The sequence below is a fragment of the Rhinolophus hipposideros genome, assembly GCF_964194185.1.
Source record: "Rhinolophus hipposideros genome assembly, chromosome: 22".
In the NCBI taxonomy this organism is placed as follows: domain Eukaryota; kingdom Metazoa; phylum Chordata; class Mammalia; order Chiroptera; family Rhinolophidae; genus Rhinolophus; species Rhinolophus hipposideros.
Window position 1 is genome coordinate 27,057,203 of NC_138068.1, and position 12,501 is coordinate 27,069,703.

A 12,501-nucleotide genomic window follows, 5' to 3' on the forward strand; every position below is an offset into this window, starting at 1 on the left:
ACAGCAGGTTGCAGATAGTGTGGTTCCTGTTTCCTGTGTCTCCAACCTAGCCTCCAGCGAGAATATAGTGGTGTGACTCCCCTATCCATGGCTCCGTGGGTGTTCCTTTTTGGCCTAGCCATATCCTGCGTTCTTATGTGGGGAGCAGGACCAGAGATCCCGCAGGCCTCCCGACATGACAGTATGTGATTTTTGAATTAGTATATTATAGGTTGAAGCCTGGATTAACCTCCACAGTGTCTATTATCTGTACAAATCATTTAATTTTTTACATTTTGCTTACAGCATATAAAACTTCATTTTTCTCTCTTACTCCTTTTTTATTTGCACAATACATCTTGGCAAGTAATGGTTCCAAAATACATTAAGGGCATTGCAAATGTTTTAATACCAAGAAATGACATTGGCTGTTTTTCATGTTTTTTAGACCCAAAATAATACCTTTAAAACCCTTGGCTTAATTTAAAAATAGAAGATGTAATATTAGTGGAAATTAAATGTTGTGAATAATAGTTGAGGGTATCGCATGTAAAACTGCTAGCCCCACTAAGCCAGGATTTTTAAAAATTAGGCTAACACTAATAGTTACGAGTCATTTACTTTATATTTTTAACCCCCCTTTCCTCTGACCATGTAGTAAACCATCATACTCTTAGACTAACAAATAAGGAATTACAAGTAACAAAAATAATTATAGCTACTGTTTATAAGTTCGGCCCCATAGGGTGCCTTGGCGGGTGCACTGCACAAGCCCAGGTCACTCTGACATACTCGTAGGCAACAGTGTGAGCTCCATCTCCTGGAGTTGTGTAGTGCACAGCCGTATCCGGTGGCCTTGCACTGGGCACATATCGTGTGCCGGCTACCAAGGTAAGTGCCTTACATACGTGATCTGACTTATTCCTCAGGACAATACGTGATAAAATACAAGGACGATGAGGCTTAGAGAGGTCCAAGAGCAGCACAGCTGGCACATAGTAGAGCAAGGACTAAACCAGGTCGGCCTGACTGGAGGTTCATGCTTTTAACTATTGTGCTATTTGAAAACTTTTCTGCTCTATCATAGATTTTTTTACTCAGGGGCAAGCATTATTGAGACATTTTATTATTTGATGTTTAAAGAAGCACTGGGGCCTTTGAGATTAAAATTCGTCCTCACATTTTTGCTATTTGAACTTGAAAATGAAGCATAAAATGGAATTGTGTAGAGTATCACAGGCCCACAGACATCAGTCAGGCCGCCTGGGTTTGATTGAATCCTGACTTCACACCTTCATAGCTGTGTGAGTTACTCTCTGTAGGTGTTGGTTTCCTGTATCAGTACACAGGGATGTAATAATACCTTCCTCTTACTTTGCTGCTGAAGACTGTATGCTAAAGCTCTTAGAATAATACATGGCATATAGCTAACATTTGTGAGCAATTACTATTAGCTATTAGTTCCCTTTTCCTTTCGCTGATTCTCTTAAACTTTTTGTTTTCCCAGGCAGTATGCAATGTCGCTCCACGTGGTGTGTATGTTTGTGGTAATACCACAACCACCTCTGGTTTGACTGTAACTCTTTCAAAAGATAGTTCCTCTGGAGGTTTTGCTTTGGAAGCTGGTGCCCTGGTACTTGGTGATCAAGGTAAGAGATCAAAATGAATAATAATTCTGGAGCTTTTATTTTCTTTTTTCTTAAGAAACTTTCCTTTTCAGTTGATTTCTTTATATTCTGTTCAAGAGACACTTGGACAGCACTTACCCAACCAGTGAGTTAAGTATGAGTGACAGAAAAAATAACAAGAAGTATAGTACTGGCATTTTTATTTATACTACAGAATTGAAACTGGTACATAAATGTCGTTCATTTTCAGAATCTTGCAGCAGATACAATTGTATGTAAAAATTAAATAATCAGGTCAAATAGGTATAGCTCTCCACACTTCCCATTTCACACCACCCATCACATTTGTGACTTGTTTTAAAGCTTTATATGGGGGGAAACAGTGTGAGGGATATAAATGATAAACGTCTAAGTACTAGTTTGTTTTGTGCACCTGAAACTAAAAAAAAAAAAAGCTTTGTAGTGAGTTCCGTGTGGGGTGAGATTGGGTGGCTTGTTGATTGCCTTATTCCTATCACCTAGTACATAGGTGCACAGTAAATGCTTGTTGAATATATTACTGTTACTTAGCTCAGAATGGTTCTAGATGCCTTGGAACTAAAAAGAAGGTGAACATTAACCTTTCTCAGAGGTCTTACGATAAGAGCTTAGAGCTATTACTGTAGAAGTTTTGCAATATTTTAACCCATCATATCGGGGTTTTTTTTCAGAATTTGACTGACAGTTCATAAAAAATCCAGTTGGAGGGCTTAGCAAGACGGAATCTCTTTTGGGCTTTGCTACCAAACTTTCTCTTTGTGACGCTTTAACACTATTGGAAAAACATGCTCCTATGCATGTGTCAGGCAGTACCCAGATTCCAGTCCAATACAGGTCATTCATTCCCTCCAGTCTGCCAGTGACTGCCACGTTTCTAAATCCTGGACCCGTCAGTCATATTTGCCACAGCTTATCACTGCCCTCTCCATCTCCAGGATACTGCATTCTTCTAGTTTTCCTCCTGCTTTGTTCACCTTCTCAGTCTTGACTTGTTCTTCATCTCTCCAGCCTCTTAACTGGTTGGCATCTCAGAGTGCTTAGTTTTTGTACCATTTTTCTTCTTGGTCTGTATTCACCTTCATGGTGATCTTATCTACTCTCATGGCTTTACTTACACCTATATGCTGAAAATTTCAAAATTTATATTTCTTCTCCCCTGAACTCCAGGCGCACATTTCTTATTGCCTTTGCAGTATCTCTATAACTTTGTCAGTCTGAACATGTCTGAAACCAAAATTCTGATCTTCCACTTCAAACCTATTCTTAGTCTTTCCCATCTCAGTAAATTTCATCCCTGTATTTACACAAATAAGAAAATGTGGAGTCATCCTTGACTTTTTCTCATACCCCACATCCAATCTGTCAGCGAGTCTTCCCCACATTCAATCTGTCAGTGAATTTTGTTAGCTCTACCTTCCAAATACAGCTGACTCTTGAACAGCGTGGTCTGAACTGTTTGAGTCCACTTATATGAGGATTTTTTTTTAGTAAATACGGTACTGTAAAGGTATTTTCCTTATAATTTTCTTAATATTTTCTCTAACTTTATTATAAAAATGTCATACATAATACATATAACATACAAAATATGTGTTAGTCAGCTATTTATTCTTTAGGTTTCCAGTCAACAGTAGGCTATTAGTTAAATTTGGGGGGGTCAAAGTTATATGCAGATTTTTGACTGCACAGGGGCTCTGTGCTCCAACCCCCATGTTGTTTAAGGGTCAATTATATATCCAGCACCCAACCTCTTTTCCACTACTACTGTGTTTCCCCGAAAATAAGACCTAGCTGGACAGTCAGCTCTATGTGTCTTTTGGAGCAAAAATTAATGTAAGACCTGGTATCATATATATCATATCATTTCATATCATGTCATACCCGGTCTTATAGTAAAGTGAGACCGGGTATGATATTAATTTTTGCTCCAAAAGACGCATTAGAGCTGATGGTCCAGCTAGGTCTTATTTTCGGGGAAACACGGTACTACCCAGATCCAAGATACCATCACCTCTTGCATGGAATCGTATTGTGATCTCCTACTTGGCATGCCTGTGACTACCCTTGCCCTTCCTATTGTTTTAAAAACCATCCCATTACAACTTAGGTCACTTTATCCTTCTGTTCAAAACTGTCCAGTAGCTCCCTGTCTCATTCAGGGAAAGCCTGGGCCTTGTTAGTGGCCCAGGGCCATTCACATTGAGCCTTTCATCCCCTCTTTGCCTTCTGCCTCCTTTGTGTTTCTCTTCCCCAGCTGCACAGCTTGACCAGCACCAGCCCTCCAATCACTTCACAGTCCTTCATCAGGGCCTTTGTACTTGCTGTTCCCTTTGCCTAGACTGTTCTTACATCAGATAGATCTGTAAGGCTTGTTCCTTTTCCTCCCCCAAATTTTTGCTCAAGTGTCCCGACCCCAGCAAGGCCTTCCCTAAACCCCATATTTTGAATCGTAACCCCATTCCCACCAGCAGACCTTATTCTTTTTATCCTCCTCTACCTTTTCTTCCCATAGCACTTAATACCCTCTAATATATTATATGGTTTACTTTTTTTAGTCTGCCTCCTTACACCAAATAGAATCTAAGCTTCACAAGAGCAGAGGATTTTGTTTTTTCAGTGCTATGTCCGCCATTCCTAGAACATAGTACTGATATATAGAAGGTATGCAGTAAATATTTGCCAGAGGAATAAATTAAGCAAACATATATCTGGTTATCATATAGCTCATTAGAAGTGACAGTGTTTCTACTAAGTTACCAGATAAGAAAATAATAAATATAAGAAGAGGATATTTGTTGTTAAACTGTCAGACTTTCCATTGATTAGAAGTGGAAGGTGATGTGGAGTTTAGCTGTACGGATGGGTAATGGGATTTAAGATGCAGAATGGTAAGAGCCTACTACCTTCTTTCCAAATGTAGGTAGATAAGCTGAACACTACGCCGGCACAAGTAGCACTGTTAAACTACAAAAGAAAATTAGCCAGCAGAGCTCAGATTCTAGAAACAAATATGGAGTCCTGCTACAGTCTTTACTGAAGACTCACAGGGAAAAGGAGAAATGATCAAAAAATAGTCTTTAAAAAGGCAGCAAGATTTACCCATTGTCTTCAAAGATAAAGAGTTTAAAATTTTTAAAGTTTAAACTTTATGCTGTCAAAACCAGGGGTCAGTGAACTTTAAGTCCACAGGTCAACCCAGCCTTCACTCTGTTTTAGTACAGTACACAAGCTAAATATGGTTTATTTTTAAATGATTATAAAGAACGACAAGAAAAAAAATCACCAAGAATATGTGACAGACTCCATGAACCCTGCAAAACATGAAATATATATGTTTGCCCCTTTACAGAGAAAAAGTTTGTCAGCTCCTGTTTTCAAACTTTGAAAAGTGGCATCAAAGAAGTAGCTTGCCTTTGTTCCTACACTGTCCTCACCTCTGAGGAACTGTACTACCGTGTTTCCCTGAAAATAACATGTAGCCGGACAGTCAGCTCTAATACGCCTTCTGGAGTAAAAATTAGTATAAGACCCGGTCTTATTTTACTATAAGACTGGGTCTTATGTAATATAAGACTGGGTATAATATATATAATATATAATATAATAAACATAATATAATACCAGATGTAATACCGGGTCTTATATTAATTTTTGCTCCAAAAGACACATTAGAGCTGATTGTTCAGCTAGGTCTTATTTTCAGGGAAACGGAAGTAATCTTGAGAGTTTCTGGCCATACCATCAATTCTAGAGAGATATGGACTGACCTCAGAGCTGGCATGCCTTATTTGGTCAGAGAGTTGATAAGGGCTTAACAATAGCAAAGCCCTTTGGAGATGACCACCTAACTGCTCATAGTACGGGGAGGAAGGGAGGAAAAATATTACAAGGTAATGGTAGAGGGTCTCCAATAACTTGTAGATTAGACGTGATATACCTGGCACATAAAATGCCTTCTAAAGAGATTAAGTGATTTCCCTGTAATTATACACTCAGTACCTGGTATTGCTGAGAATTGCACCCGAGTCTTCTGACTTTAGAGCCCATGCTTTTCTTTCCAAGTCGTGCTGCCATAGTGTTCCCAAAAGATCTGGCTCAAATTGCACCTTTTTCTTGAAACCTTTCCAGATTAACTTTCTTCTTTTAATCTCCCCGCAACCACAGAAAAACTCATCTTACATAATTGTGTATCTCTTAGAGTTGTTGAATGTGTATGTATCTTATCTCGCCTGTTTGAATTTAAGCCTTTAAGCTTTTTGAAGGTCACTCTCATATCTCCTTCCTTTTTGTAATCCTCACAACATAGGACCTTCCCTATTGAAAATGCTGAATGAGCAAATATTACATAAAAATTCGTTAAGTAAGACAAGTGTTTTACTTGCTATAAAACAATCAGAAATGCTCTACTGTATGACATTTTATAGTTTTAACTGCTGGACTCAAATGGAAATAATTTTTTATTGTGGAATATCCATTCTGAAAAGGTTTAGAACTTGACCAAAGGAAAAGTTTTTGTCCATATTATTTTACTGTGATTGTAGGTATCTGTGGAATTGATGAATTTGATAAGATGGGGAATCAACATCAAGCCTTGTTAGAAGCCATGGAACAGCAAAGTATTAGTCTCGCTAAGGCTGGCATGGTTTGTAGTCTCCCTGCGAGAACTTCCATTGTTGCTGCTGCAAATCCAGTTGGAGGACACTACAATAAAGCCAAAACAGTTTCTGAGAATTTAAAGTAAGTCTCTTCAAATATTTATACCTTTAATATGTTGAATCCCTATAAATCAGTAAGAAAAAGATAACTGAAGATATAATGGATAGTTCACAGACATTACAAGTTTCTAATAAATGTAAAAAAATGTATTCAAACACTACAAATTAAAACAGTAAAATACCATTGATATGTTCCAAATTGGCAAACATTTGAAATATTAATAATCATTATTGGCAAAGGGATGGGAAAATGGATTCTCACACCATTTAGCATTTTGAAGGACAACTTGGCATTTTTATCACTATAGTAAATTTATATTCTGTTTGTTCCTGCCAGATCTTTTGGAAATTGTACTCACAGAAATAGTCACACAAGTGCACAAAGATATGTTTACAAGATGGGTATTATAGCATTGTTTATCACTGCCAAAGATTGGAAACAACTTAAAATGTTCATCGATAGGGAAGTGGTTAAACTATATAGTAAGACTATACAGTGGAAAGTAGCAGTTACGAGAATGAAAGGAACTTTGTCAGTACTGATAGGGAAACAGGTCTGTTCTTTACTGTTAAGTGCAAAGAGCACATTACACATACTTATATATGTAGAATGATCCCACTTTTCACCCAAAACAATGTTTATATCTGTCTGTCTGTATGCTTTCTCTTCTGATTTGTTCTGTATAGGTTAGGCAAAATGTATGGGAGGGGGAAAATAGACTCAAGTGACTCAAAAGGGAGAAAATGACAAAAGAATGAAAAAATTGGAACCTTAAATTCTAGTAGGGAACAAAAGCTAATTTCCTAATGTTTAATAATGTATACCTCTAATACAGAAATGGTACATACTAAAATACCCAATTGTACTTTGAGATTCTGGGTATTTCTGTACCACCACCACCAAAAAAGTAAATCTATTAGTTTTTCTTGGTAAAATGACAAAGTGCTACATATATTGGGAAGATCCTAAGGATCCTATTGAACCTATTAAACAAGGATCTAGGAACATGGATTCTGGTTTTTAGTGGTACCACAAACATGCTTTGGGACATTGGTGAAATCCTTCACTTTGGATTTCAGTTTTCTTTTCTCAAAAAGATGGAGTTTTCTGATTGGTGGATTTAGAGATGATTAGAATATAGCATTTTTATTATAGTGAGTAATTAGATGGCCCTTTAATAACATGGGCTTTTTGCTTTTAAATGGGCATAAATGTTTTGAGTGACTCAATGTGAGGCAACAGATAATAAGATTAAGAAATACTCAACTGGATAATCGCTGATGTATCATATAGTATTCTAACTTAAAAATTCAATGATCCTAAATCATAGGCAGTGATAGGAACATAGAGAAGAACTCAGTGGTTTTGGTGGTAGAAAGGGCCATGTCCTCAGCCTACCAAGGATATAAAGCTGTGAACATATTGAAGAGCATAGGGCCTGTTGTCTCTGGAGTTGGTGGGCATGTTGAATCCAAAAGCTATTGCTTGATTCTTTAAAACCTTTTTTGAATTCTACATGGAATGTGAGTAATAAACAAGCAAGTCAGTGGTGTTCTAGGTTTTCAGTTTGTTTTGATTCCAGTCATTGTTTCTTCTTTCTTTCATGCCTCTTTAGAATGGGGAGTACCCTGCTTTCCAGATTTGATTTGGTCTTTATCCTAGTCGACACCCCAAACGAGGATCATGATCACTTACTCTCTGAACATGTCATTGCAATAAGAGCTGGGAAGCAGAGAACTCTTAGCAGTGCCACAGTAGCTCGTATGAATAGTCAAGATTCAAATACTTCCATACTTGAAGTGCTTTCTGATAAACCGTTATCAGAAAGACTGAAGGTATGTTTCTTCTCCTTAATCATTCAGTTCGCTTCTGTTTTAATGTTAGAGTTGAGTGTGTTTATTGTACAGCAGTAGTATATAAACTTTCATACCAAACCTTTTATGTTATAATAAATACGAGGATTTATGTAAACTCCATTTGAAGTAACCTAAGTCAACCAGACCAAGTGCTAGAACTATAGCATGTTTGGTTTATCTGGAGAGTCTTTTTGAATTTTATATTTATCTAAGCAAGTTATTTTAGCAGAAAGATTTCATTTGCTGCTTATCTTTGTAATCTTGGGCCTTTTTATTGTGTGTTAGGTGGTTCCTGGAGAAACAATAGATCCAATTCCCCACCAGCTGTTGAGAAAGTACATTGGTTACGCTCGTCAATATGTCTGTCCAAAGCTTTCCACAGAAGCTGCTCAAATTCTTCAAGATTTTTACCTTGAGCTCCGGAAACAGAGCAGTCGGTTAAACAGCTCACCAATCACTACTAGACAGCTGGAATCTCTGATTCGCCTAACGGAGGTTTGTTTAAGTTCATGCTTTTTTGGCTTAAGAAAAGGGCCAAAGGACTAATATGATTTCTCTCCATTTTCTGCATGATTGATTTGGTTTTTCTTTTTATTGGGAGACATTAGAACTAGATTAAGTTTTTTAAAGGTTTGTGCATCTCTTTAACATATCAGTCGAAGTATTGAAATATAGCCATTTCTTTCTAGGCATAAGAGCAGTTAATTGCAAAGCAACTGTTTTTGTTTGTTTGTTTGTTTGTTTTAATGACACTTAGGAAACTCCTTAGACACTTAGGTTAACTAAGGATGTTGGAATCAAAGTTGAGTGTATGGGAACATGGAATGTGTCAAATACCTTGAGTATTTGATTTGATGCACAACAGCTCCATCAGGATAGTAGTGCCGATTTTTTTTAACATCTATTCACAGCAATGGAATGCTAAGAGAATTCTTGCAGTTAAAATTAGCTGGGTCAGAATTTGGGCTTTTTGCTTCTAAAATCTGATAATCTCCTCTTTGCTGTTTTAACAGATTGGTTAGGCATGACTTCCTGAAAGTAAAAGGCAAGGAAAAACCAAGTACCTTTCATAATCAAATCTTCTGAAATAAACACTCAGAGAGAATGTCAGTAGAGAAAAGTAGATTTTAATCCATATTAAAGGTTTCAAACCACTTTTTAAAATTCCGACTTTCATATTACAACATTCTTCCCCAAAAGTCAGTTTTTGTTTAAAATGAATAAATGATAGAAGTTTAGACATATTATACCCGCTCAAACAAGATTAAATACATTTATAATCTTGTTATCTGAAAATGGTTGTTTTCTTTCAAAGGCACGAGCAAGGTTGGAATTGAGAGAGCAAGCAACCAAGGAAGATGCCGAGGATATAGTTGAAATTATGAAATATAGGTAAGATTAAAAATTTTAATGTTTTAAATGAAATACCAGTGATTGTTCTGTCTCAAGTATAGATTTAATTAGGCCAAACTAAATTGTTTTTATTTTTCCCATTGGATCACATCTTCCTCTGAACAAACTGTACTTTCTTGATTTAAAATATTTCCATGTAAATAGTCTTTACATGAATTTTTTTTTGCGGCAATACATTCACATAGTTCTAAAATTATTTCAGAAATACATATTTTGAGAAGGCTTGCTCCCATCCTGTTTACCATCCACTCTTCCTCTTCACCAAACACTCATTACTTTTTTGTAAATAGCATATGACTTACATTGTTCTGTACCTTTTTTTTTTTAACGTTATATCCAGAGATCTTTCCCTGGAAGGACACAGAGACTTTCTCCTTTTTTTAAAGCTACATAATATTCTATTGTTTAGATACACCTAGTTTAACCAGTCCCCATTGCTAGATACATGAATATTTTCCATTCTTTTGCCATGACAAAAAATGTTACAATTAGTAATCTCTATAAGATACTTTGTATGTGGGTAATTCTAAGAAATGGGAAATTCTCAGAAATGGCTATTTCTGGGTAAATAAACACATTAGGACTTTGACAAATGTAGCTAAACTGTCCTTTGTATTTTATATCATTTGGTAGATCATGATTCCTAGAATGTAGAAAATAAAAAAAATTAATTTTAGAGTATATGTCTACCTTAGAAATAGATTTTTTCTTTTAAGTGAGAGCTGATTGTTGGGTAGGTTTTCCTTTCAAGTAAAATTTTCAAAATTGGTTCACACATTCATATGCTTCAAAATTCCAAAGTTCAAAAAGTGTACAGTGGAAAAAGTTCTCTCCTACTCTGTTTACTAGCTACCTTGTTCTTCCTCCTATTGCCCCAGTGGCAACAAATATCTTTTTGTGACCAGATATGAACACTCATCAGAACTCTGTATCTGTGTATTTTTTTTCCCCTTTTATAAAGAAATGGTAGCATACCACATACATTCTATACCTTGCTTTTGTCAGTTAAAGTGCTTTTTGGAGACCATTTCGTATCAGTGCCTAAAGAGCTTTTATTTTTTACAACTGCATAGTATCCCATTGTGTGGATGTATCAGTTTAGAAAGTAGCTCTTTTTAATATGCTCTCACAGCAATTACAATGTAAGTCTGTTAGGAATCCACTTTTCCAAGGCCAAAAAATATATTAAAGGTGAAATTATTTTGTTAAGTAATTTCCATTCAAAAGTAAATTTTTTTTTTCTTAGAGCTCCTATTGTGGGGCTTGTTTGGAGTCAGAACTAGGTGACTTTGCCTAATTGTTACTCTTTGGCTTTGAGTAAAAGTGGTATAGCATCGTTGAAAAAGCACAGGCTTTAGTGTCTGACCTGGTGTTCCCACTGAGAGCAAGTTACACTGTGCTTCTCAGTCTCCTTTTGTGTGAAATGCACAACAAAGAATTGTGCTCTGAGGTATCATGCAGTGAGGCTATATAAAGTGACAAGTATGGTTCTGGCATGTTAGTGGGCACTCAGGACACTGTATTACCATTAGTGCTAGCCTCGACGATATTAAGGTGAGACTGAGCAGATCCCCCCTTCTCTGGCTCGTATTACACACTGTAGCCTTCACAAACTGGCAGATCTCACATCACAGACCAGAAGTTTCCAAAATTATTAACCTTTGTGAAGAATCTTGGGTGTAGTCTTCAGTGTTCTCCATCTAACTTTTCTAATAGCTCTAAGCTGCAGATCTTTTTCCCCCTTTCCTCATATGGAGAGACTTTACCTGGTTGTCTTTTCATTCACAGCTGGTACTGACCTCTCTTGGAGGCCACTGCTGCCTCTAGAAGCATGCTGTATAGGTAGAAGGGCGCCCGTGCCTGAAGGTCGAAGCATTAATCTCGAATTTGTTGCTTTTATAGGCAGCCTGTGGATGAAGGGGAGTCTTTCTCTTTAATTCAATAAGTCAGAATTTGTCAGCAACAGTGAGGTTATACTTGCAGTCTTTGAAAGCTTTAAAGACTCTAGAATTGACCGCTCTTTTTATTGCTGGTACCAAAGAACTGCCTTACAATGAGTAAAATCATTCACAATTAATGAGACTATCAACCCTTTCAACCAATTCCTAACATACCGTGTTTCCCCGAAAATAAGACCTAGCTGGACCATCAGCTCTAATGCGTCTTTTAGAGCAAAAATTAATAAGACCCGGTCTTATTTTACTATAAGACCGGGTACAAGACAGGACAGGACAGGACAAGACAAGACAAGACACCAGGTCTTATATTAATTTTTGCTCCAAAAGACGCATTAGAGTTGAAGGTCTGGCTAGGTCTTATTTTCGGGGAAACAGGTACTGCCTTCTATGTCTAAATATCCTATTGGTTTAGCATCACACAGTATTGAACCATCAATTTTTTATGTGATTCAGTACGAGGGTTTGAGGGGTCTTATAGGTGAAAATTTTACCAAGCTGGCTTCCTTCCCTCTCCAGTTGACTTCATTGTGTTGGAGACCCTCCAGTTACAATTTATAAGCAACCACATAGTCTAGGAATTACTAAACTTTCTCATACAACATACTGCCAGGGGCTCAGTGTACTAACATATGAAATAAAAGAAAGGCCACAAATACCATTTGCCTTCCTGACTTCTAATAGACCAGACCAGTAAGAAACCAGAAACTGCCCTGACAGTCATCCTTTTTTCACTAGAAAAGTAAGTCACTGAACCTAACTGAAATGCCAAAACATTTGGATTCAAACTTTTTTTCTCAATTAAAAACAAGAACCAACAATAACAACTTTTTAATAACAAGAAGTTGCCTCTTTGCTTACAATCTAGAATGTGTCTTTTTTTCTTTTCATCCTGTGCTTAAACTGTCCATCTTT

General features: G+C 36.9%; 1 protein-coding gene across 2 annotated transcripts in view; it reads left to right on the forward strand.

The window, feature by feature from the left end:
* The window catches only part of MCM8 (minichromosome maintenance 8 homologous recombination repair factor), a 35,582-nt gene that overhangs the window by 18,878 nt on the left and 4,203 nt on the right, over positions 1-12,501 (forward strand). For both annotated transcript variants that reach the window (XM_081033232.1, XM_081033231.1), the window contains exons 13-17: positions 1,487-1,628; positions 6,188-6,383; positions 7,978-8,197; positions 8,504-8,713; positions 9,534-9,610. In XM_081033232.1, coding sequence (XP_080889358.1) covers positions 1,487-1,628; positions 6,188-6,383; positions 7,978-8,197; positions 8,504-8,713; positions 9,534-9,610 — 845 coding nt within the window. The remainder of the gene's footprint in view (positions 1-1,486; positions 1,629-6,187; positions 6,384-7,977; positions 8,198-8,503; positions 8,714-9,533; positions 9,611-12,501) is intronic.